At 43.9% G+C, this 21,423-nt stretch overlaps 1 protein-coding gene across 1 annotated transcript in view; it reads right to left on the bottom strand.

Annotated features, from left to right (window-relative positions):
* Nucleotides 1-4,113: 4,113 nt before the first annotated feature.
* The window catches only part of LOC146797563 (parapinopsin-like), a 130,234-nt gene continuing 112,924 nt past the window's right edge, over nt 4,114-21,423 (bottom strand). Inside the window, exon 4 of the mRNA XM_085624636.1 lies at nt 4,114-4,248. Within this exon, the coding sequence (XP_085480762.1) occupies nt 4,114-4,248 (135 nt within the window). The remainder of the gene's footprint in view (nt 4,249-21,423) is intronic.

A 21,423-nucleotide genomic window follows, 5' to 3' on the forward strand; every position in this document is an offset into this window, starting at 1 on the left:
ACTCACAACGTGGTATACTGCATCATCTGTCCCTGCCCACTGGCTTACATTGGGAAAACTACACAACCAATCAAAAACCGCATCTCCCAACACCGATCCAGGATCAAATGTAAAGTATTGACCGCCCCTATGGTCACACACTGCATTGAAAAAAATCATGGCCCAAGAGATCTCAAATGGACAGTACTACGCCACATACGAGGGAAAAATATTGATGCAATTCTATCAAAAAGCGAAGCAAAAATGATAATGTTCCTGGGAACCATTGCTAATGGGATGAATGAAATTACAGAATTGACGCACATCATATAGAAGAAGAATGCCATACGTTTTCTCTCTGAGAAGCGGAGTTGGAGGTCCATATCAGACAATTCGTACCTTTCCCGAACTGATAAAGACCACAACAATTTCAAAAAACTTTATTGATAAACCCAGAAATTCATAGAACGGCAACACAGCCAATAGAGAACACACTACAAAAAAAACCACGGAACAAAAAGCAAAAAGCCACACATTTGATTCTACATCAGGAGGAGCACAACAGAAGCGATTAAGACAAACATTGAAAGTAAACACAGTCCGCAGCTGTTAAGATCGCACATGAACAATACAGGAAATCCCCGTACAACAACAAACCAAGCGTTGCCATAATAAGGCAATCCGAACGCGGTGACTTCGGAACAAATATAAAGAGTTGTCCCTCTCAAAAGCGGAATTGGAGGCTCATACCAGACAATTCCTACCTTTCCCGAACTGATAAACACCGTAGAGATAACCTTTCAAAAAACTTTATCGACAAACCCAGAAACTCGTAGACCAGCAACACAGCCACTATATTATACACTACAACACAAAAACTACGGAACAAAAAGTAAGGAGCCACAAAGTTAATTCCACATCAGTAAGATCTCACCAGAGGCAATTACGATAAACATTGAAAGCGAACACAGTCCGCATCTGTTAATATCGCACACGAAGAATAGAGGAAATCGCCGTACAACAACAAACCAAGCGTTGCCATAACAACGCAACGCGAACGCGGTGACGTCGGAGTAAGCATAAACGCGCCCTATCAACACACACTTCCGAAACAGGAAGCTTTCGCACAACGACGGACGGCACGAAGATTACAGAAGAGAAGAAACAACCCAGAACTTCAAAGAAAAACAAACGGTATGAAAGCTACATGGGATGATGGAAATCGTGGCCCTTTGAGATTAAGCACGGATGCTTGGAACGATATAGTTTTTAAATAGTCTCGTTAATCACTAAACGCATGCGTGTAAGTCACTTATACCAGCTAAGTAGAAATTCGAGAGGAAACCTCGCCTCATGCCCTGTCACACCACTGGGTATCGAGCGAGCTACATAAATGCCGCATTTTTGCACAAGTTGGTGTTCACCGAACCACATTTGGGATAACACACACGGGAGCACCTGTTACAAAAACATGTTTGTAGACAACCCCCTATTACAGCTCCTCACTAATGTTTGTATCCAACAGATCCATAAAGACGCCATTAACCGTCCAAAAGACCCACTTGCCAACCACTTGACTAGAGAGCGAACGGGAAAGGTACGTGAAGCCACACCCATAGAACTAGCGAAGTTTTGATTTCGTTAAATATGAAACACATAACGTGAGAAAGCCAACTATGACAGAGAAATGTCCCCCTTGCACCCCGCATGTAAAAGAAGGCGCAAGCACCCTTTACCTGACAGCACGTAAGTTCCACCTTTAACCAGGTTTTTAAGAAAATGACTCTGTGACTTTTTAGAAAATACATTGAGCACACTTTAAACTTACCTAATATCACACTCTTTTATGACAAGATATACCATTGATTTTTCCAGAAAAAGATGTCCCTTTGGAATTATAATCAAGCCCTGATGAAGACCTTAGGAAGGCAATAAAAAGGTCCACAACAGGAAAGGTCGAAACGCGTCGGCTAACAGAAAATGAGAACTTATTGGGGATAAAATTATACAATAACGCCCCTAGAAGAGCCAAAACAAAACATCTAGTCAACGCTCTCCATCACTACTTCGAAAAATATATTTTTTCTTTAATCCCATTTAGGACCACATCAATCATACAACGTGGAGGCAATAATGATTTTGCATGCCCGTACATCATATAAAGAGGATATCTGAGTACTGTTTTGATTCAACCTTTATTTGTTATATTCATGTATGTCGTTACACTGTATTGTTGAAAAAGTGAAGATTCGTCTAATGTCAAATGTACAGGATTTATGACTGTCACACTGAGAAACCTACATTTGTTATATTTATGTTTGTTGTCACACTGTATTGTTGAAAAAGTGAAGATTTGTTTAATGTCAAATGTACAGGATTTATGATTGTCACACCAAGAAAGTGTTCCTTCCGTTTCTCAATAATTTAAATATATGAAAATCATATTCAACTCGCAGTCAATAAATAGATCTGCTGAGATAGAGTGATACTGTGATCTATGGTGTCAGAGGTATTTGCTGCTTTAAAAGTAACAAAGTTATAAGCAAGTAAAAAATACTTTTCCTATGGAAACTAGGCCCTAACTATAACTACCTACTGGTGACTGCCAGTAGGTAATATATATATATAGACACACACACACACACACATACACATACACATACACTGCAAGAGAAGGTAGATGATTTAGGGTGAATCGCTGAATGAAGAGGAATGATGCACAAAATACAAAAGGTGCAAGGTAATTAGTTTACCAGTTAGGAAGAGTGGAGAACTAAAATATGTGTGCTGCTATAGCCTGTATAACCAGCATTAAAATGAAATATTCCTGATTTTTTTAGTCTGTCTTTATATTCATAAACTTTCCTATGAATCTCTTGTCCCGAAACACAGACTTTAATTCCTTATTAATCCATCCAACGTTCTCTTGCATTCTTCCTTTTTTGGTGAATAACAGTGTACAATATTTCATACTGTTCATAACATTAAAAAGTGTTTACTTTAGCCTTTTGCATTTCCCAAAAGACATATTATTCGCTTTGGTGGAATTTGCGCCACCGCTGTTTAATAGAGACAACCAACGACTGCAAGTTTTCTAAAACAGACTATGATGTAAGAATAGGAAAGATTTTTCTTTGGACATTTATGGGCAAAGATTGATAGGAGTTAGATTCTGCACTTAAGAGCTCCATTACCAAGGGTGACTAAACGAAAGCACAGTGTGTGAAGGTGTGGGCAATCTACGTGACACGCTGAAACATTAATACGTATAAAAATTTAACTTGTGGTGCACACACTTTGATAAAACGCAGTAAAATATGAGTGTTTAAAAATGTTTTATTTTTAATTGATAACATTTTTATCTTAAAAGACAAATTCCATATGCCAAAGATAGAATAAAGATGAAAACATTTTAACGCATGTTATGCAAAATATGCCGGCACCTTGCAAGTACCACAGCATCTCATAGTACGAAACATCGCAATCGACCTATAATTTCACAATGTTTCTATGAGTGGATTTTGACAGGAAACCGATGCTGCTGTCTCCTGGAATGGTTGCCCGAGTACCCTGATGTGACCCCGTGCAGTTTTCAGAGCATAGGAAAAATGGTGGTCAGATGAGCATCAAAGGACTATAACAATCTCCTGGCACAAGCCATACAAATATGTAAGATCACTTTTGGTAATGTAAGCAGCAAAATTATAGGATTTACACAAATAGAAGTACTTTTATTTGAAGCAGAAAGGTAAAAATATATTTCTTGCAGTAAGTGAGTAAAGTTGCTGTTGGTAAATGAACAGTGTGAAGTGCCGGGCCTACAAATCAAGACATAATAATTGAGGTTATTGTTAATTAGTAATTTTTGCGTGAAAAGAAATGTATACGTTTTCGAAAGAGAATCTACGGTGTGTTGTGATCCGTCTGTGCAATTGTATCAAGGGACACACACGGACATTTCACAGCTTTGCATTTGTCTCACACATGCCAGGTTCAGCCGATTCTCTTTTTAGATCATATATATTTGTGAATGTTTTTTTTACAGCACAGTTTGGGTAAGAAAACATTTCAAACGAGGTCACAACGAGAAAACGTTTTCACTACTTAAGGACAAAACTTTCTGAAAAACATATTTTAAACGGGTGCAACTTTTCCCCGTCTGGAAGAGGAGCTGAGAGTAGACATTTCCGTAGTGGTTGATGCTTTCACTTCTGTAGCCCTCGGCTTCTTCTTTCCACACAGGAGGAACGGGATAGCGCAGTCACGAAACTACAGCAGAACAATAAAAGACATTGAGAAGTATTAAGCAGAGGCTATGAATTTTTTTAAATTGCAAGTTGTCTGGCTAGTGCGAGGGAGTAGCCAGAAAATTTAAATCACCCCCACTTTGAACTAAAAAGCTGATGCCACCAAGCAAGCACAGCAGGTGAGTCGAACCCTCCCTAGAACAGCTTCCTTGTCCCTTCCATCCATACATCTATCTATTCATTTTCCCCCCAGCCATTGTTATATTTCATATCGGTGCCCTAATATAGGTCCAGGGAACATCGTACACTTTCCCTACATCAGCTCCCGTTATTTCATATTAATGAGCCTTATAAGGACATAACTCCAAATAAGGACATCATGCCTTATAAGGACTGTAGCCTTTTATGGACTAAACCTTTCACCTAGTTTGATGCTGAGGGTGGGTTTTTCGCAATCAATATTGCTAAGACGTCATCCTTAGCTCATATGAATAATTGATGAGTACATTCTCCAGGAGGCATACTTCACCTCTCCCATCGACGCACAAGGTTTAATCCCCAACGTCATACCTCATACTGAACAATGAGAAACACACGTACATAGACTGTATAAATACAGCACCTTTTGCTATCAGAAAGCAGGAGGGACCCGAGACTTCAAGGCCGACACACTGACCAAAGACGCTGCAGCTCTGGCATGACATCGCTCCAGCTGACAGTGGTCTAACTATCGCTTGCGTGGTGTCCAGCTCAATTCCAGGATGAAGTCCCTCATTCTCACTATCCAGGTATGGGGGTTCGACTCAATCCTAGCAGGATTCTTGGCTCTTAGATTCTAGACTATAAGGCTTTTAGGCTCAGTAGCTCTTTCACACCTACTTACATGCTAGGTACACTCAGGTACATCTAGTCAGGCATCTTAGGAGTACGCACTTTATTTTTATAAATGCATTTCATATTAATGTATAGGTTCTTGACTATTGCAAAATGATAGAACAATACTATTCCTTTTTATTCACTGTACTGCTGGTACTATATCTCTGCTACTGTGTTACAGTTGTAACAGTGCACTCATTCTACATGAGAAGAACTACGGTACAATACATTCTTATCATAAAAACGCTCAACTGTTTCTTCTCTGTATCTCTCTGAGCGCAAAACAAGCATGCATGAGTGACTGGGTGAAAAGTAGTACATTGTTTCCACGAGTCTGAGATTATTGTGTTCTGAGGTTGCAAAAACAAATCTCTCTGATAACAGGAGATTCTAGTAGCACTACGAGCTAGCTATTGCAAAAACAGGCTAACATATTCGGTGGGGGTGTACAGAGTCAGTCTGCCACCAGGCTCAAAGTTGTTATCCGCAAATGCGTAGGTCCTACATAAAAGGTACTATTGGAACTATACTGTACCATCCACATACTGATATCCACTATTTCACATTCACATTCTGTCATTCATCCACTCTTTTATACATCATTCAATCTTTCCCCATTCTATACATTTATACATCCACCCATCCAAACATTCTGTGATCCATCTATTATTATTATTATTAGAAGCTTTTAAAGTGCACTTATACCCAAGGGTGTCCTGGCGCTGCACACTGACTCCCTGAAGCACGAGGGGCCTAATCCCTAAATAACCAAGTCTTCAGCCCCTTTCTAAAAGAGAGGAGCTTCTCTGCTTTCCTGATATGCACCGGAAGGCTGTCAAGGCTTTTGCTGCACAATAGGAAAAGCTATTTCCTCCCCAACTGGCCTTTTTTATTCTGGGCACCGCCACTAGTCTGCCTTCGGAGGAGCGCAGTGCTCTCCCCGGCACATACCAATCGAAGCACCTACTCAAGAACTCTGGGCCACTACCCCTCAATGCTTTGAAAACAGTGCACAGAGCCTTAAATTGAGCTCACCTGGATACCGGCAGCCAGTGCAGTTGCCGGAGTCCCTCTCGTACAGAGGCAAACCTTGGGATGCCTGTTAGCAGTCTGCCACCGCGTTTCGTACCAACTGTAATCCGTAGAGATGTTTTTTTTTCAGATTGAAGTACAGACTATTACAGTAGTCCAAACGCGACAGAATAAGGGCTGAACTGCTAACCTGAAACCATAGGCTGGAAGATAAAATTTAATTTTTCTCAGTATCCTGAGGATATGGAAGCATGTCGACACCACTCCACTAACCTGATCCCCAAAGTCCAGATTCTGGTCCATGATCACGCCCAAATTATTTGCCTTTCACATGGGGACTGGTGGCTTCCCCAAAGCTTCAGGCCACATATCCGGAGTCCAGATGTTAGGATTGTTCCCAAAAATCATGACCTCGGTCTTCCCTGCATTCAATTTTAGGCAATTCGAGGCGGTCCAGCCCGCAATGTCTTTCAGGCAATCATGGCACCTTGCAGCCATATCCACTTGAGACCCTCGCTGTATGGATAACACGATTTGTGTGTCATCTGCATTGGAAGTGAGTTGCAGGCCAAAAGATCTTATCAAAGCTGCCAACGGGCTGACATAAATGTTGAACAGCGTGGGGCTCAGGGAAGACCACTGCGGTACCCCGCAAGGGAGGGCAAAAGGTTTGGATTTGTCAAGCCCCAAATCTACTGTTTGGATTCTGTCAGCCCAAAAAGATTTCAGGAGGCTTCAGGCAGTGCCTTCCACCTCCGCCCTCGACAGCCGGTCCATCAGCACCCCGTGATGGACCGTGTCGAAGGCTGCCGACAGGTCCAACAGAATCAGGACAGCTACCCCTCCCTGGTCAACCGCAACTCTAACCTCCTCCGTGGCCTTAATCAAGGCCAGTTCCGTGCTGTGTCCTGCACGAAACCCAAACTGTGTGGGGCCGAGTGCCTTGGTTCTCTGAAAAAACGAACTCAGTTGCCTATTTATGGCCTTCTCCAGTAATTTAGCCGGAAGCGGGAGACGGGATATGGGTTTGTAGCTATTAGGGTCATTTTTATCAAGACTGGGTTTTTTTATTAAGGGAAGGATAGAAGCGACTTTCCACCTCCTTGGGTAGCTACCCAAGTCAATGATGGTATTGAACACTGGGGTAAGTGTAGTTGCAATGACCTCGGGACAGATTTTAAGTACGGCCACCGGGCATGGATCGCTAGGCGCTCCCGACTGGGCAGCTCGCAGCAGGCTTATGACCTCCTCCGTCTGTAGCGGACTAAAACTCTCTAATTTATCCGGTGTCAACCTTACCCTAGAGTTGAGGCTGATTGCTGCCTCCCCTACCTCTCCTTGAGAGTTGGAGAAGGAGGAGAAAATCCCTTCCACATTGTTCTGGAAAAAGGCGGCTAGAGATTCACACAATGCCGGACTGCTGTGTGTGATGGGTTTGGTGGGGATCGTAAGCTTCGTGATGGTCCTAAACAATTCTCTGGAGGAAGAATTGGCCTTCTTTATCTGATCAGCAAAGTAGGCTTTTTGGACTCTTTTATTAATTTCTTGTAAATAGTGAGGCTTTCTTTGTAATTTTCTTTATTATTGGAACTGTACCCATTCCTCCATTACCTCTCAAGCCTCTTGCAGTCCGTTTTATGTTTTTGCAGAGTGTCAGAAAAACAAAAGGCAGAGGGCTGGGCCCGCCTTGGGGTAAAAAATGTAACTGGCGCAAATTTCTCACACGCCCTCTCAATCCACCTTGAGAACAACTCCTCTGCTTTGTCTACATTTGCTGGAATGCTGGGGGTATTTAAGGTTAGAAAATTGCCAATCTCAGACCCATCTATATTTTTCCTTGCCCGGATAGCAATCTTATCCCTTGGCTTGGGGTCAGCCTGGATCAGAGGCACTTGTGAAAGTGTAAAAATGATAGCTGCATGATCTGTCCACGGAAGCGGCAGAGTTTCCAATATGTCTATTGCAACACTCTGCTATCCATCCATTCATCAATCCATCATCCATCCATCAACTCTGCCTGCCATCCATCCATCCATCCATCCATCCATCCATCCATCCATCCATCCACTCTGCCATCAGTCCAGCCATACATGCATCCATGCATCCATCCATCCACCCACCCATCTATCCATCTATCTGTCCTGCAATCCATCTATTTAGACACTCTGCTATCCATCCATACCTACACTCTACCATCCATCCACCTATTCACTCTGCCACCCATCCCCTCTGTCATTCACCAATGAATCCATCAAATCTGCTATGCTATGTATCAATCCACTTTGCCATCCATCCATCCATCCATCCATCCATCCATCCATCCATCCATCCATCCATCCATCCGTCAACTCTGCCATCCAGCCATCCATCCCTTCTGCCATCCATCCAGCCATCCATCATCCACCCATCCACTCTGTTTCAGTCAACCCACTCTGCCATCCATTCGCTCATATTTTCACCCACTCATTCATGCATTCCTTTACTCTGCCATCCTTTCACCTGTCCATCCACCTATCCATTCACCTATCCATCCATCCAGTACTTTACTTTTCATCCTTTCTCCTTCCTATCCAGCCATCCTTCACTCATTCTTTCACCAACTCATTCATCCACCCACTCATTCTTCCATACATTCTACTTTTTGCTCTTTTTTTCTAATATTCCTTCTTTCTTTCCCTGTTCTATTTACATAGCTGTCTTTTTCTTTGCTCCTGTTTGCTCTCATATTGACGCTGAAATCCAGCGTTAATGATGAGGTTTTGTCTGCCGAGGTGCACACAGAAGAGGCCTGTAAAGAACACACCTGCTTTGGCTGCTAAAGCTGGGGGTAGGGGGTCACAAGGCCCCTGGGTTAGTACCATCATGTGCATATTTCATAATTAATATATTTAGGAAGAAGTTTTTATTTGTGTTTAATTATAATTAGTGTTCTCCGTGTTTTAGTATTTATTTGGCAGACATTTCCATGAGAATTTATCCAAATTTGTATGTTCCTTCTCTGGTTGTTTTTTCTCGTTGTTTTTTGCATTCAGTGAAAAGATTATCTGCAGCTGGTATATTTCTACATTAATTTACCCGATAAAGGCACAGTCACACTTTGATGCATGCCTGTGGGATATATTGTTCTAGCCTATAATAAAAAAGTATACTTAGTTGAAATCATTAGGGGCCCAATTGTCAAAGAGTTTCCTGTGAGTAGGTGTCACTTACTACTGTAGAACTTCAGACTTACTATAATCATACTAGGGTTAGCCTAACATAAACCTAGGTATCTAGGCTTTTCTATACTCAAACTCTAGTATCATTTATACCCATTCATAACTAAGTGGATTATCATCCAGCTCAGAGAACAATTACAGAAATATGGGGTCTACCAAGTACTAAAGGCACCCTCAAATGTGGTAAATGCAGCATTTGTAAATTTGCTATTGAATTATGAGATCCATATGCCGAATACGATGGATAAACTAAAGTCTGCTAATGTGATTTATATGATCCGTGTGATCAATTATCCATTGGCATGAAAACCAAACCCTTTTGCCAGTCCTAAACCTTCTTTCTAATACGTATAAGTCACCCCTAGGGTAGGCCCTACACAGCTCAGATGGCAGGCTGCAATGTATTTAAAATGTTGGACATGTACTTTTAACATATACATGTCCTGGTGGTGGAAAACTCTTAAATTCGTTTTTCACTACTGCAAGGCCTACCTCTCCCTCAGGATGATATTGGGTTACCTTATTAAATTTAAAAAGTGATCACATTCAGTTGGGGGCAGGTAGGAATGTCGAGTGTGTGTTTAAAGAATTGTAATCTAAAAGCCTCATGTTGGACCTGGTCCTCTCTGCAGGGTCATTCTAAAATCTTTTGCCTTTCTCCTCCTATTTTTGCAATTATTTTGTTGGCAGTAGGACTCTGTGCACTTTACCACTGCTAACCAGTGCTAAAGTGCTTAGGCTTTCTCGTTAAAACATAGTAATATTGGCTTATACTCGATTGGCATATTTAATTTACCTATAAGTCCCTAGTGAAGTAGCAATACATGTGACTATGGCATGTAAATTAAATGCTATTAGTGGGCTGGGGCCAAACTGAAATGGCATGGTGAGCAAAACAACGATGGATTTAGGCCTAGATCTCTGTACAGGGGTGAATGTATGACATTATTCTGCATTCTGTCCATCAATTGTTCCTTTTACTAGTGGGCTTGCAGCACTGATTGTGCCACCCACTTAAGTAGCCCTTTAATATGTCTCAGGCCCGCCACTGCACAGCCGGTGTGAGCTGTTTTAAATTGCTATGTTGACTGGGGAAAATACACATTTTGCCACGCCCAAACCTTCCTTTTTAACACATAAAAATCCCCCTTAGGGTAGCCCTGAACAGCCCAGAGGAAAGGGTACAATGAATTTAAATAGTGGGACATGCACTTTTAAGTTTTACATATCCTGGTAGTGAAAAACCCTTACATTTTAATTTCTGCAAGGCCTATCTCTTTCATAGGATATCTTTGGAGTTAGTCAATTACATTTTGTAAGTGTGATTTCCAAATGGAAAGAGATTACCAGTTCATATATGGTGTCTTTGGAATTGTGGTGAAGAGCTAGTTTTTATGGTAAAGTTGGGCTTTAGAGCACAATTATAACAGGCATTGGCAAAGCCAATAGGTCTTGGCAATGGTCGAGCTATTGGTCTTGTCCATGTGAATGTCTTTTTAGCCATGTTGTCTAGCAGCACATCTGCTGTTCAGCTTGGCTGAAAGTCACTGAAAGCCCAGAATCACAGAATGTTGAGCCGACGGCGTCTCTCTTCACATCGGTTTAACATCCTTGATTTTGGGCAAATCATTTAATCTTGCCGTGCCTACAAAAGCAAATGTGTCCTTGTGTAAAGTAAATGGTGCTAATGTAAAAGTGCACCAATACCTTCAGGTGGTGTTGGCACTATATAAAACTGAAAACTGCACAAATAAGTAAGTGGTGCTAATGTAAAGTGCTCCAATTCCTTTGGGTGGTGTTGGCGCTATATATAAAACTGCACAAAAAAAGTAACTGGTGCTTATGTAAAGTGCTCTAATAATTTCGGGTGGTATTGGCACTACATAAAACTGCACACAAAAAATGTGAAAAACAGAGTTGGTGGATGAGAGGATCTGTGCAATTTAGTTAAGTGGGGCAAACAGCGAGGTTGGGTGGCTGGGGGCAACCAAGAGCAAATGCGAGCAGCCATGGGGAGATTAAGTGATATGCCTGTAATCACAAAATGTGGAACTGAGACCAAGGCTACGAAGACAATGTGGCAGCCTTGTGGGAAAAGGTGTGGCATAATGGCCAAAGATACTGACTGTGGAGCTGGGGAACCGGGTTTGAGTTTCGGCATCAACCTATCATCCTTGATCTGGGAAATTCACTTAATCTCCCTGTTGGACGTGGCCCTTCTGGCAGGTTCACCCCTAAACTTTTTGCCTTTTAATGTGACCTGATGTTAGTTGTTTTAAGCCTCTAGGCACTTTTACATTGTGTCCCAGTGCAAAGTGCGTGCGCTCTGTGTTACATTTAGTGAGACTGACCTGCCCTCCCATAGGAATGCATGGGGGATATGTGTGTCATGGTAGTTCCTGATGTGAGAGGAGTGCAGGGTCAAGTTTAGTATGTGCAAACTCGTAAGGATAAATGCTGCGCAATGATGTGCGCGGATTTATTATAACTATAGGAGAAGTGCCACTTCTAGAAGTTGGCACTTCTGTGTGCTGTGTGTCTGCCTGCCTGATGTGGAGTGCATGTCTGGCTTGTGATTGACAGGTGCTGGAGGGTGTGGGGAATTCCAGGAGCCAGGGTGCGTCAGCCCAGTGGTGAATAGGGAGATCAGCAGCTAGATGGGAGGGAGGAGTTGCACCTGGGACCTGAATAGGGCTGTGCCTTCCCTCCACAATGCTGGCTCCGTCCCCTGTGGTGCGTCTGATGTCCCTAGCCTGTCCTGTGAATAGGGAGAGGGGCTGAGCAAAACAAAGTGCTCCAGCACCAGTTGCATCTGGTTTTTCCCTTGCCCTGCACCTTGGTGACAAAGGAAATCTGTGTATAAAAGAAGGGGCTGTAACCCCATGAAAATGTTCTCTGTTGCTCCTGACTTAAGGGGGGGGGGGGCGGCTGCTGCTGCTGGGTGCCAGGAGGAACCGCCACTAGGGACTGCCTCCCTGCTGGAGGGCCCTGTGAGCTGACCTGCCTGGGCCCAGCCTTTGCCCCTTTCATCCTAAGACTTTCCCTGAACTCTGCCTTTTTATTTGGAGAAGCGCTCCACTTGTTGATCCTGGACTTTGGACTTCACCTCTAGTGCTTGGGGAGCGTTCTGCTTCTATTCTGAAGAGCGCTTTATTTCTCAGTGGGAAAAGCGCTTTATTCCTGTCCTGAAGAGCGCTTCTGTCTTTGGGCCTGCAGCGTGATCGATGCTGAGGGAATCCCGAGCGTAGGGATTCCCCCCCCCCCGTGCTACCGACCAAGCGGGAGCCCACCCCGCTGGTTGCCGCCTTTCTGCTCTGTTGCACCGTTACCGGTGGGTGCCCACCCCGCCCTGTATGCTGACAAGTCCCGGAGCCCACCGGCAGTGTTGTGTATTCCGCGGGTGCCCACCCCGCCTACTGCCGGTAAAAGTATCCCGAGATTGCTGGGATCACCGCCGCCAGCCCGAGAGTCCGCTGACGTCACCCGTGCCGCACTGGGATTGGCCCAGTCGTCGCGGTTGCCCGGCAACACGAGGGAGCGACCTCGAGAATCACCGCGTCGGCCCGGGTGAAGTCAGGAAGAGCCGAAAGCCTGCCCCGCCTCTGTGTGCTGCAAGTTGAGGCCCCGGTCCCAGGGGAAGGACCGGGCGATGAGCAGCGCACCCGGGAACAGCACGGGAGATCAGAAGAGCGGAGCTGCTCAAAGCCCTGAGCGGAGACAACGCGGGAGTCCCAGGTGAGTGGGACTCCACGTGGTTGATGATTCTGCCCATTCTGCCCCTTTTCTTCACAGCGGCGCCGCAGTTGCGGGCTGCTGCAACGGGGGGCATCTTGTGGTAGTAGAGCCCCAGTGGGGGTTCAGAAAGCACCGCAGTACCAGCCCCACATCTCCTCACAGTTGCGCCGCCGTTGCGGGAAACTCATTTTCTTTGAGTGATAAAGTCCCCGAGTGGGACTCCTGGGGGCACGCTGAGTGCACGTCCTCATTGCTTGTGGCGCATTGTTTTGGGCACCAGAGGCACACAGAGTGCCAGGACAGTTTGTGTCGCCCCAGCTGCACAGCAGTGGGCAGCTGGAACGTTTGGCCCCATTGTTCTCAGAGCCCCAGTAGGGTTCAGTAGGCACAGTGGTGCCAGCCCCATTCTTTTCCTCAGGGGCATTTTCATTTAGAGTCCCAGACAGGGGCTCAGGGGGCACGCGGGTGCCCAGGCTCATTGTCACAGCTGCCCAGCACTTAGTGGGCAGCTGCAACGTTTAGGATTGTGGCCCTATGCGCTTTTGCTTTGCTGCACGAGCAGCCAGCCCAGACATTCTGGGCATTGGGCATTTCAGCCCCTGTGAAAGGCCAGTTGGCCTGGGGCCAGATTCAGTGCATTGTGCCCCCGATTGGGGCACACTGTTTTCTTATGTCCATTTATTTCCCAAAGTGCTTATGATCGTGATGTCTACTGTAATGCCTATTGCGTAATGTGTGATGCTAGTGACGGTTTGGGCATGATATAGTTTTATGCCTAAGGAAGTTTATGCGCAACGTGCTTTCTGCATCCACTGTTTTGCATTGCAGGATCTCATGCTAAGTTCCTAACGTTACCAGTAGTTACTGGTTGTGCGCTACATTTATTATTTGTTCTACATTTACAATTGGTGATTTGTGATGATTCTGACGGTGGTCCATTGGCCCTGTCTTGTGTAAATAGTCCCCATGTAAATTCTGCCTATTGCCAGTTGGCCCAGTGTAAATTGTGTGATTATTATCTAATGTACTTATTATAATACAAAGGCTATTTTTATATATAACCTTGTGTGGAGTTTCCTTTGTGGTGGGCCTAGGGTGTGGTTGCTGTGTGCGTGCGCAAACGCTTTACACATTGCCTCCGGGATAAGCCTGACTGCTCGTGCCAAGCTACCAAGGGGGTGAGCAGGGGTTATCTTTGGCGTGTAACTTCCTTACCCTGACTAGAGTGGTGGTTTCTGCCTGGCTTTGGCACACACCTTAGCCAACCAGAAATCCCATTTCTAACACTCCCCATGCCTAATAAAATGAATGTGTCCTTGTGTAAAGTAACTGGGGCTAATATAAAGTGCTCCAACACCATTGGGGGGTGTTTGGCACTATATAAAACCGCACAAAAAAGTAACTGCTCCAATACCTTCAGGTGGTGTTGAGGCTACATAAAAGTGCTTAGAAAATGTGAAAAACAAAGTCGGTGGAGGAGAGGATCTGCGCAACGGAGTTCAGAGAGGGCGGGAGGCAGACAGGCAACCAACATCAAATGTAGGCAGCCACGAGAAGATTAAGGGCCAGATGTACGGCCTGCCGAATAGCGCCTCGCAAATTGCGTCACATTTTGGCATGTACAACAGTGTGTATAACACTTTTTGCGATTCCCAATAGAGTTGCAAATTGCATTAGGAATGACAGGCCCTCCCAGGGATGGTGGCCTGTTGGGCTCAGCAGACCATCATGTCTGGGACTGCTTTTAAATAAAGCAGCTTTTTAAAAAAAAAATGAAATGTTTTTGTTCATTTTTTAAGGGCAGGCAGTGATCCCTGGGACCACTGCCTTAAAAAATAATATTGCATGCATTTGCAAAGAGTAAGGGGTCCACTGGGACCCCTTCCTATTTGCGAATGCATTACCACCCAATTGAAATAGGTGATAATTTGCGAGTGTTTTGCAACCACAATTGCGGTCGCAAAACATTGGTACATAGCTTTGCGGTCGCTATTCGGAAGGGAACGCCCGTTCCTAATAGTCGCAAAACAGTATTTTGCGAGTCGCAAATACTGTTTGTACATAAGCCCATGCTTTTTAGCGTGCACAAACGGGTCTAAGGCCTGTTTGCGCACGCTAAAAAGCGTTGTACGTCTGGCCCTAAGTGATTTCCCTAAGTTTACAGTGTCCTTGTGAAAAGTAACTGGTGTTAATGTAAAGCAATCCAATACCTTTGGGTGATGTTAGCACAATATAAAACTGCACAAACAAAGTAACTGATGCTAATGTAATGCGCTCCAATACCGTTGGGTGGTGTTGGAGCTATATAAAATGCCACAAACAAAAGGTGAAAAGTAGAGTCGGGGGAAGAGGGGATCTGTGCAACGGTGTTCTGCAGGGCAAGCAGCGACAGGTGGGATGTGGACAGGTCACCAATAGAAAATGCAGGCTGCCACAGGGAGAGTCATTGATTTAGCCGTAATTACAAAATGAGGAAATGAGGCTTATGCTAGGGAGAGGATGTGGTGTCCTCTTTGGAGAGGATGTGGCATAAGGGCCACCGTTACCGACTAAGGAGCTGGAAAACTAGTTTTGAATTTTGGCATCTGCTTAACATCCTTGATTCTGAGCAAATCACTTAATCGCTCCGTGCCTACAAAAATGAATGTGTACTTGTGTAAAGGAACTGGTGCTAATGTAAAGCACTCAAATGCCTTTGGGTGGTGTTGGCGCTATATAAAACTGCACAAAACTGAGTGAACTACAGTGTTAGGCTGGTTTACACTAGTGAACATGAGGAAATGCTTCACTTCGGCAACCACATTAAAAGGACAACTTTTACCATGGACACTGAGGAGCAGGTAGACCTTGATGACATCAAGACTCAGCCTGGCTTCTTTGAAGAAAATTCAAGTTAAGCAACTATAGTGCGTAGAAACACTTTACTAGTGAATATGGAGAAAGTGTCCCAATGGGAGAAATTTGAAGAAATAGAGTCCCACCCTATGAAATGAGAAGCAACAAGGTCAAACACGAACAGTTCAATCATTTCACACAGGTGAAATGTGGCTATGCAATTACAGCAGAAGACACACGTACTTTAGAAGCTCTGACATGCCCTGTGGTAACGCATACATGATTCATTTGAGGTCTGACTTTCCAGTTATAAACACCATTGCTGAACGACCATATGTGTTGTAAACAAGCACACACACACCTAGTACCCACACATGCGGAAAATAAGCAGAGACTATACGTGTGCCCAGTAATAGTAGCTGTGCACACATGCTCCGGTCAGCACGTCGGGTATACACTAAAAGGACATTAAAAGGCAGAACACCACCACTCACTAGAACGAAATAGACTACAATGGGGGTTTAAAGCAGTAATGGAGTCAGGAGAGGGGGTGATTTGTAGATGGGGCAAGCACCAGGAGGTGCAAGGGAACAAGCAGAAATTCGAGGGAGGAGGTAGGTGAAACGGAAAGCAGCAATGAAGGTAGAAGCAGTGACAGGGGAGGGGTTATCTGTGGATGGGACAAGAGCACTGTGTAGAGTGCTGAAAAAGAAGAAAAAAGTAGGTCCTTAAATGGTCATAAAAATGGAAGCAGTGGATGTTTACAAGAGCTTGGTCCATGCTCTGGGGGGAGTGCTAAGCCTTGTGCAGCAATTTGTATCATGGCTGCATGAGGCAGGCCCCTTTCCATCATTACATACATTATCACAACTCCAACTGCAAACATCCTGGCAGGAGTGTATTTACTAAGCGAGGCCACGTTCTGCACACGGCGAGGGGAAGGGGCTCTCTCGAGTCTTTCATTGGATTTCTTGCAATTTAATTCATCCATGAAATATAATAAACTGATTGATGGGCCCGCACTGTGAAGAGCCCAATTAAAGTGAAATCGCCCCGTATTGATTTATGCCCACGAGAGTACACTAATAGATTTTACTGCGTCATCTACAGCATTGGCTACACCAATGACGCAGAGCAGCCTGCATCATTCTGGTGCTTGAATTTAGTTAGGAACCGCTTATCACAAAGCTTCTACTGTAGATGCACTGCACGTGTTTTTATTTCTGTGACCCATCAATTGTGGGGTCTTTCCACCAAGGCATTAAAGACTATTTCATGAAAGTCTCATGGAATGGAAGGGCTCCTCCTTACTCAGGGAAATGTTTCCCTCTAATTTATTAGATCCTGTGTTAAAATTCCAACTGGAAAGGGCACCTTCCGCAGGCCTGGTGGAGTGCAGGTATTCTCTCTTTGGTACACTCCAAGGGAAGGACTAAAGGCGTGACATAGGGGTTACGAGATTCTGAGTATGAAACATGGGACTTGGCTTTACTTGGTTTGTCCCACTATTTTGCCTCATCCCCGATAGACGTGTGGGGTGTAGAACTGGACCATGCATCCACTGTCTGTGAGTACTTAAAGGAACGTACACTGCTCACAAGTGCACAAGCGTGTCTCACAGATGTATGCACTGATGCACTAGGTGGGAATGCGGCATAATGCAAAATGCACCTAAAAAGAGCAGAGTGTACAAGTGAGCTGTGGGTGTGTCCACTCAGGTGCTCTTGTGAGCCAGACACCACAGAGTGTTTTATATTTACATGAACACGCTCTTGTTAAGAAAGTACTAAAGTAAATGCTGCAGTTTTGACACCTTGCTGGACAAAGAAAGCATATTTACTAATTTTCAATTCTCAGCTTTCTTAGAAATGATCAAATACTCAGTTTTGTTTCCTTCTGAAATGTTTTTTCCATACCTTTGGTTTTGAATTTGAAACCTTGTGGCTTCATGGTTTAGACGTATCAGAGTCAAATCTGTAAATGTATGCAGTTAAAAAACTCATTATCAGAAGTGTACCCCTCTATCTCAGACAGATTGTTTACATCTTACAGCACAGCACGATACCCTTAAGCCATTCCTGAATGTCCCCTGTGCAGTGCAATGCATTCTTAACCTCGTAGTGATTCAGCGGCATAGACGAGAAGTCATAAGTGTGGCAATTAATGTATCCCCAATTACCTACTTACTAAGGCCATCTGCAAAGCGTACGTTGTCCATTATCGATCTTTTTGTGAATGGACATTTGTCGGCAAATACACAATTTCTGGGTCGCATGACAGCCAACCACATATCCGAAATACTGTGGGAGTTGCAAAGGAGTCGGAGTGACTTGTGATGGTTGAGGTGACTTAGGAATTGAGGACTGTCAGCCAATCCTTGTGTGCTGCACAGAATTCTGACTTGTTAATTGGCTATGGAATCTGCATGCCTTCTGTGAACATCTGCTCTTTGCTAGCTGTTCCCAGTTTGGCAAGCGCAATGTTCGTTCTGCTAAAGTAGGGGCAGGTGTGCCGGTAAACTCCGCCACATAGTGGTTGCCAGAGTTTTTGCCGAACTCCATGCTCCAAGTGAAGCGTGGAAATCAAAACTCAGCTAATTCAGCCGGGGGAGCAGGGTTTAGCACCTACCCCTAGGCATTACCATGCATGCCAGGAACAAATGGTGACAAAGAATATGAGACAGACGATGAAGCGAGCAAATGGGAAGCCTGTGGGCGGGCTGAAGCCCACAGACTAAACACAACATGGCTTTTCGAGATAGTGCATGCGCTGTCTAGCCGAGACCTAAAAATGTCACTTTTGAAAGTGGGTATTTTTCTTCAATTAGCCTGTGCCTATAGCCTGACCTGGGTCACATGACTGAGTGTAACTGGCAGGTAGACTTTGTGAATTCCTCCCACACAGTCACACAATAGAGGGTTAGGTATGCCTAGATGGGCCACCTGCTGGTAGGATGGGGGGCTGAGAACAGCCCCAACTACAACTGAATATCCTGTGCTCTGCCTTCACACAAAGGGCTTAATGACCCTGCATTGTCACTTCAGCCAGCTTGGAGCCAGGGCAAGGGGCAGGAGATTCCATTCATTTCAAAGCCACTGTCTAGAAGATTCCCCCACCTTCCAGAACCAGGCACCCAGTGTATAAAAGAAGGACCTCAGAAATCCTGTTCTTTAGTACACTTCTGGATCTGTGGATACTCTGCCAGGAAGAAGGACTGATGTGCTACTACAAGGACTCCCACTCTGCTGAACTGCTATTCTAAAAGGCCTACTGCCCTGCTGTGCTGACCTGCTACCCTCTTTCCTGAGGAGGAAGAACTGGACCTGCAACCCCTCTCAATGCAAGAGCTTGCATTGCATCTCCCAATGCATCGAAAGCACCGCTGCATGATGCATCCCCTGTGCAGGAACCAACAACGCTCCATTTAAGGTACTTTGCTCAGCAGGCCTAACCTTGTCCCTGTATCCGGTCTGCGCTCCATCGTGGTCGGCCTGAACTTGTGACTCTTCCATGGTTCGGCGCGACCAGATAAGCACAGTTGCCACTTTGTGCATCTAAGCACCATTTTCACTTACATCTTTACAATTGCATCTTTCTAGGTCTACTAATTGGATTTTTGTTATTTTGGGGTAAAGTTATTACATTCTACTCTATTTGTGTGTCATTTTTCTTGTGTTGTGTTTTCACTTCTTTACTGTTGGAACTGCTGAATAAATACTTTTCACATTGCCTCTAAGTTAGCCTGACTGCTTTTGCAGCATGCTACCAGAGTGATAAGCACAGGTTAATTTGCAGTTTGCTTGTCACCCTGTTAGAAATTGTGGTTTCTGCTTGTGTAGAGTTTCACATTTCTCAACCAGTTACCCAATTTGCTACAGAGAACAACAGCTCGTTTATGAAGAGAAGTAGAGAATCGGTCTCTATATTTTTTTAGGGATTCACAAATAGAAAGGGCATGTAGCTTTAAGTTAGAATATAAGCGTTATTCCTAGGCTCCCTATTTTAATCAATGAATCTACTGTTGGACTACTGAAACTGATGGATCAATTTATTTTGTGAAATACATATATTTTATTCTGGAGGAGGTTCATTCTGAACGAGCATGTTAGACGTGACTTGATGATTTAGCTGTGTGTTGTTTCTGAACAAAAGAACTGTAAGCTTCCCAGGTAGAACACTAACGAACAGAGCATGTGCATAAGAAAAGGGACTAACTACCGGAGCATGCGCATACGAAAAAGGAACAGGGTTGATAATGGACTCACAGCGCACATGGTCAGTGATTCCTGGAATGCCAAGCATAAAAATATGAACGTCGGTTTATCGTTTCTTTTGACATATTAATGTGGACAGATAGATTGATGGGACTTGAATTGAACGTGAGGGGGAAGAAAGTTTGATTTTGTATATAGAGAGTTAATGGTGGCTTATAATAAGCAAAAATGAAGGGGTAGGGCTTAAAACAAATCTTCCCTGACCCTAATATAGTTAAAACTGCAAAGTAGGTAGATAATGGATCCCACCACCCAGAAGGTGAGTTGGTGGATTGCAATGAAGGAGAACTCCATTATTTGAAGGTAGGTATGGAGAACATCATTGTAATACAATTTCAAGGCATGATTGTTAAAATACGAGCTGAGGTAAGGTGTGTTGTTTAATTACAGATGAGAGTCTGGGGAACACGTTAACTAAATAAAATGCTATTTAGGCACGTTGGAAATACAGTCGCGAGGGAGACCTGGCAAGACATAGACCATTGGCCCCAAAAGGTGAGCGCAAACCAGCAAAGCGCCCTTTAGGGATATTACAGAGTTCATTTGTTGCCATTGTGGTTCTTATTAAGTGACTCCTTTTATGTGACTATGGAAATTGTTGTCTAGGTAATACGAGGAGAATAAATTGGAATGGTCTGATAGTATATAGGAACAAATAAAAAAGAAAACATAGCTGCTATCCTTTTGAAGGTGTGAAAAAAGCTTCCTGATACTATTGATCCTTAGTCGATACAAAATGGAAGAACGAGTGGCTTATGAAGAAGGGCAACTCAGCATTTACTGTGGGCATGGAAAAGTAATTTAAATGAGGATAATGCATCACATGTTTTGGAGCTCTCCCTACCAAGTTTTTAATGATAATAGAGGATGAATGGTTTGTCTGCTCGGTTAGATTTACATTGTGTCTCAATGTTTGTGATGTATCTTATACATTTTTGACTATTTGAAGAACAAGGAATTTAATAGTAATTACAATAAACATATTTTTGTAAAATAAAGGGTATTCTGTATATCTTGTAAGAATGGGTCTCAATAATATTACTGTTTGAGTACTTCAGACTTACTCCATAATTCAATGAGTAAGCTAGGGGCACTGGTGACTTTATCCTGGAGTACAGGAATAAGTCAGGAGCACTCAGAAGTAAGTATTAGGAGTGTAGTACAAACACAAACATATTTTAAGCTATTTGTGCTTCATTCTGAAACCTTGATTCTTTTTTCACTCCC

This window comes from Triturus cristatus, chromosome 9 (genome assembly GCF_964204655.1).
Source record: "Triturus cristatus chromosome 9, aTriCri1.1, whole genome shotgun sequence".
Taxonomy (NCBI): Eukaryota; Metazoa; Chordata; class Amphibia; order Caudata; family Salamandridae; genus Triturus; species Triturus cristatus.